This window comes from Cebus imitator, unplaced genomic scaffold, assembly GCF_001604975.1.
Source record: "Cebus imitator isolate Cc_AM_T3 unplaced genomic scaffold, Cebus_imitator-1.0 Scaffold18, whole genome shotgun sequence".
Taxonomy (NCBI): domain Eukaryota; kingdom Metazoa; phylum Chordata; class Mammalia; order Primates; family Cebidae; genus Cebus; species Cebus imitator.
The window spans coordinates 8,693,080-8,695,610 of NW_016107333.1; the positions used below are offsets into that span (position 1 = coordinate 8,693,080).

The 2,531-nt window shown below is 50.3% G+C and overlaps 1 protein-coding gene across 1 annotated transcript in view; it reads right to left on the minus strand.

The window, feature by feature from the left end:
- The window catches only part of BPIFB4 (BPI fold containing family B member 4), a 29,590-nt gene extending 27,475 nt beyond the window's left edge, over window positions 1–2,115 (minus strand). Inside the window, exons 1-2 of the mRNA XM_017514330.2 lie at window positions 2,056–2,115; window positions 205–331 (exon numbers count right to left, since the gene is read on the minus strand). Coding sequence (XP_017369819.1) covers window positions 205–314 — 110 coding nt within the window. The 5' untranslated portion in view covers window positions 315–331; window positions 2,056–2,115. The remainder of the gene's footprint in view (window positions 1–204; window positions 332–2,055) is intronic.
- Window positions 2,116–2,531: the final 416 nt, after the last annotated feature.

Sequence of the window (2,531 nt, forward strand, 5' to 3'; positions counted from 1 at the left end):
AAAGTCACAGTATGGTGCTTGGCACATAGTAGGTGCTCAGGAAATGGCAATCAAAAGAAAAAGAGGAAACTAAGGCCCAGAGAGCAGAAGTCACCCAGCCACCTGATGTGGACTCTGCCAGCAGGAGGAGGTCCCTGGGTACTTCAGAGTTGGCAGAGCTGCCCTGCTCACCCCGTGCCAACCCTCACCCCTTCGGTGCTGGACTCACCATTGCTCAGCACATCTTTGGTCACCCTGAGGACCGTGTTTGTCTGTTGGCAGGTGCCACACACAGCCACCATGGACAGAGTGGCCACACACCACGCCGTCCACATGCTCGTGCTGCTTCTCTGTGGAGGAGAAAGTGCAGATGATGATGTGGCTGAGCACCACCACCCTGGCCGGCAGGTGGCACTAGGCAGCCCCAGTCAAGGGTCACTTCAGGACCCTGGGACCCAGAGACAGGGGGAAACCAGCCAAGGTCACACAGTAAGGCAGGGTCCAGAATTCCAGATACCACCTTTTGAGTTTTTCAAATTGAAATGAATCTGGTGACATAAAGTTTCAGAGAATGGATGTCTAATTATCTCCCAAGATGAGATTGACAAATTGAGCATCAGGGAGATGGGTAATGGGGATTCCAACCATAACACCAAACTGGGAGCTGGCAGGCTCTGAGGAAATCTCTCCAGCATCGTCCCGTCTACTCACTCGCCCATTTGCTCATCTACTCATTCTCCCCTTCTTATTTATTCTTCCATCCATCCATTCAACCTGCTATCCTCCCATCTATTATCCCTCTGTCATCCAAATAGCTGGTAAGCCGTATATCCATCCATCCGTCCACCCACCCATGCGTTCACCCATCTACACATTCTCCTTCTTCTGTGTATTCATCCATCCGCCCATCCAGTCATCCATCCATCCTCCTGTGTATCTAACATCCTTCTGTCATCCAAACAGCTGGCAAGCCCTATATCCTTCTATCCATCCAGCCGCCACCCTTCCTTCCTTCCTTCCATCCATCCATTCATCTTTCCATCACTTCATCTACTCATCCACACATCCCTCTAGCCACCCTTCCACACATCCAGCTCGCCAGCAAACACTCTTCCCATCTCTTTGGAGGAGTCAGTTCTACACTATGTTAAGATTAATGGCTCTGGGTCAGAGCTATCTGGGTCCTAATCCTTAGAAAAGAGACTTTACGTTTTTGAACCTCTGTTCCCAAATCACAAACAAGTTGTATCTCATACATAGTAGACACTCAATAAAGAGTAGCTATTGTTATTACTTTGGGACTATTATTTCAGACCCCTAAGAAGCGGGAGAGAAGTGTCATGATATTGGAGAAGTGAGGCATACGTTTTGGAAGGAGCTGCATAGCCTCCGGGAAATTTTCTTTTGCTGCCTTTGTGCCCTCACCCGCTTCTCTCACTCCATCAGCCCTAGCTACACATCCACCAGCCTCGGGGGTCAGCACAGGGTATGGCCTCTCACCTGAGCCAAAAAGTTGCTGGTTCCAGCCATCTCTGTTTAGGCACCCTCTCTTCTTTGTTCTGTCCCCACCTCTCTTGGACTTCACAAAGTCCCCAAATTCTTTCCCCACTCCTATCTGCTCCCAGAAGAATATTGGATGCAATAATTTATACTAGAATAAAAAGGACTGCTATATGCAGGATTTTTTTTTTCTGGCTTCCTCATCTCATCCCTATCTCGCTTTCCAGAGAGCTGCGTTCAAAAAGGAATCACCCCTTTTAATTAAAAAGATGGGCATGGATGGAAGGATTTCTGGCATCAGCAAACAGCTGAGGAGTATCTGAGAAAAGGTCCTGGGTACCCGACATCCCTGGGAAAGATGAGTGCAGCTCTGTTCACGCATGTAATTGGTATCACCCAGGCCTTTTTGTTGATTTCCAAGAGGCTCTCCTGACTAGGCCTATGCAAAGATAAGACACCTGAACTTGGAGAGGGGCCATTCTGATGGATCTCTAGGCTGGGACTCTCTCCTCATTACTTCCCAGGCCTCTGCCTCCCCCACTGGACACTGAGTAGACAAGGGTCTCTTTCTTACCCGCAGGAGGTCCCTGGCGCTGAGTCCTGAGAGGTCCCCGTTCCCCGAACCCTCTGCCTTTAGCTGAGTCTGGTCACAGGTCACTCTTATATAGCAGCCTGAGACTGAGCCCCGACCCCGGAGAGGGAAATACCGTGTAATTACAAGAGACCGGAATTCAGATTTGCTCTGCAAATTGGCCGTTGAGCCCCAAAACCACAGGTTTTGCGGTTTGTGGCTAATTCCAAGACCTGCACTCAGTCCCAGATGGTGTCACATGAGCTGGTTTTATCAGCCCTCGGGCTGGGCACATTCCTGGAGACCCCAGCTAGGCCCCAAGCTTGGGGAACAGGAAGCACCCCCAGACACATCTAGTTTCTAGCTCTAAGGCAGGCACTAGCCATTCCAGATCATCTGGGTAGGCAGGAGGTACCCAGGCTGGACCCAGCATCAGGATGACCCAGGTTCAAACCCTGCTCAACCCCCAACTTAGCATATG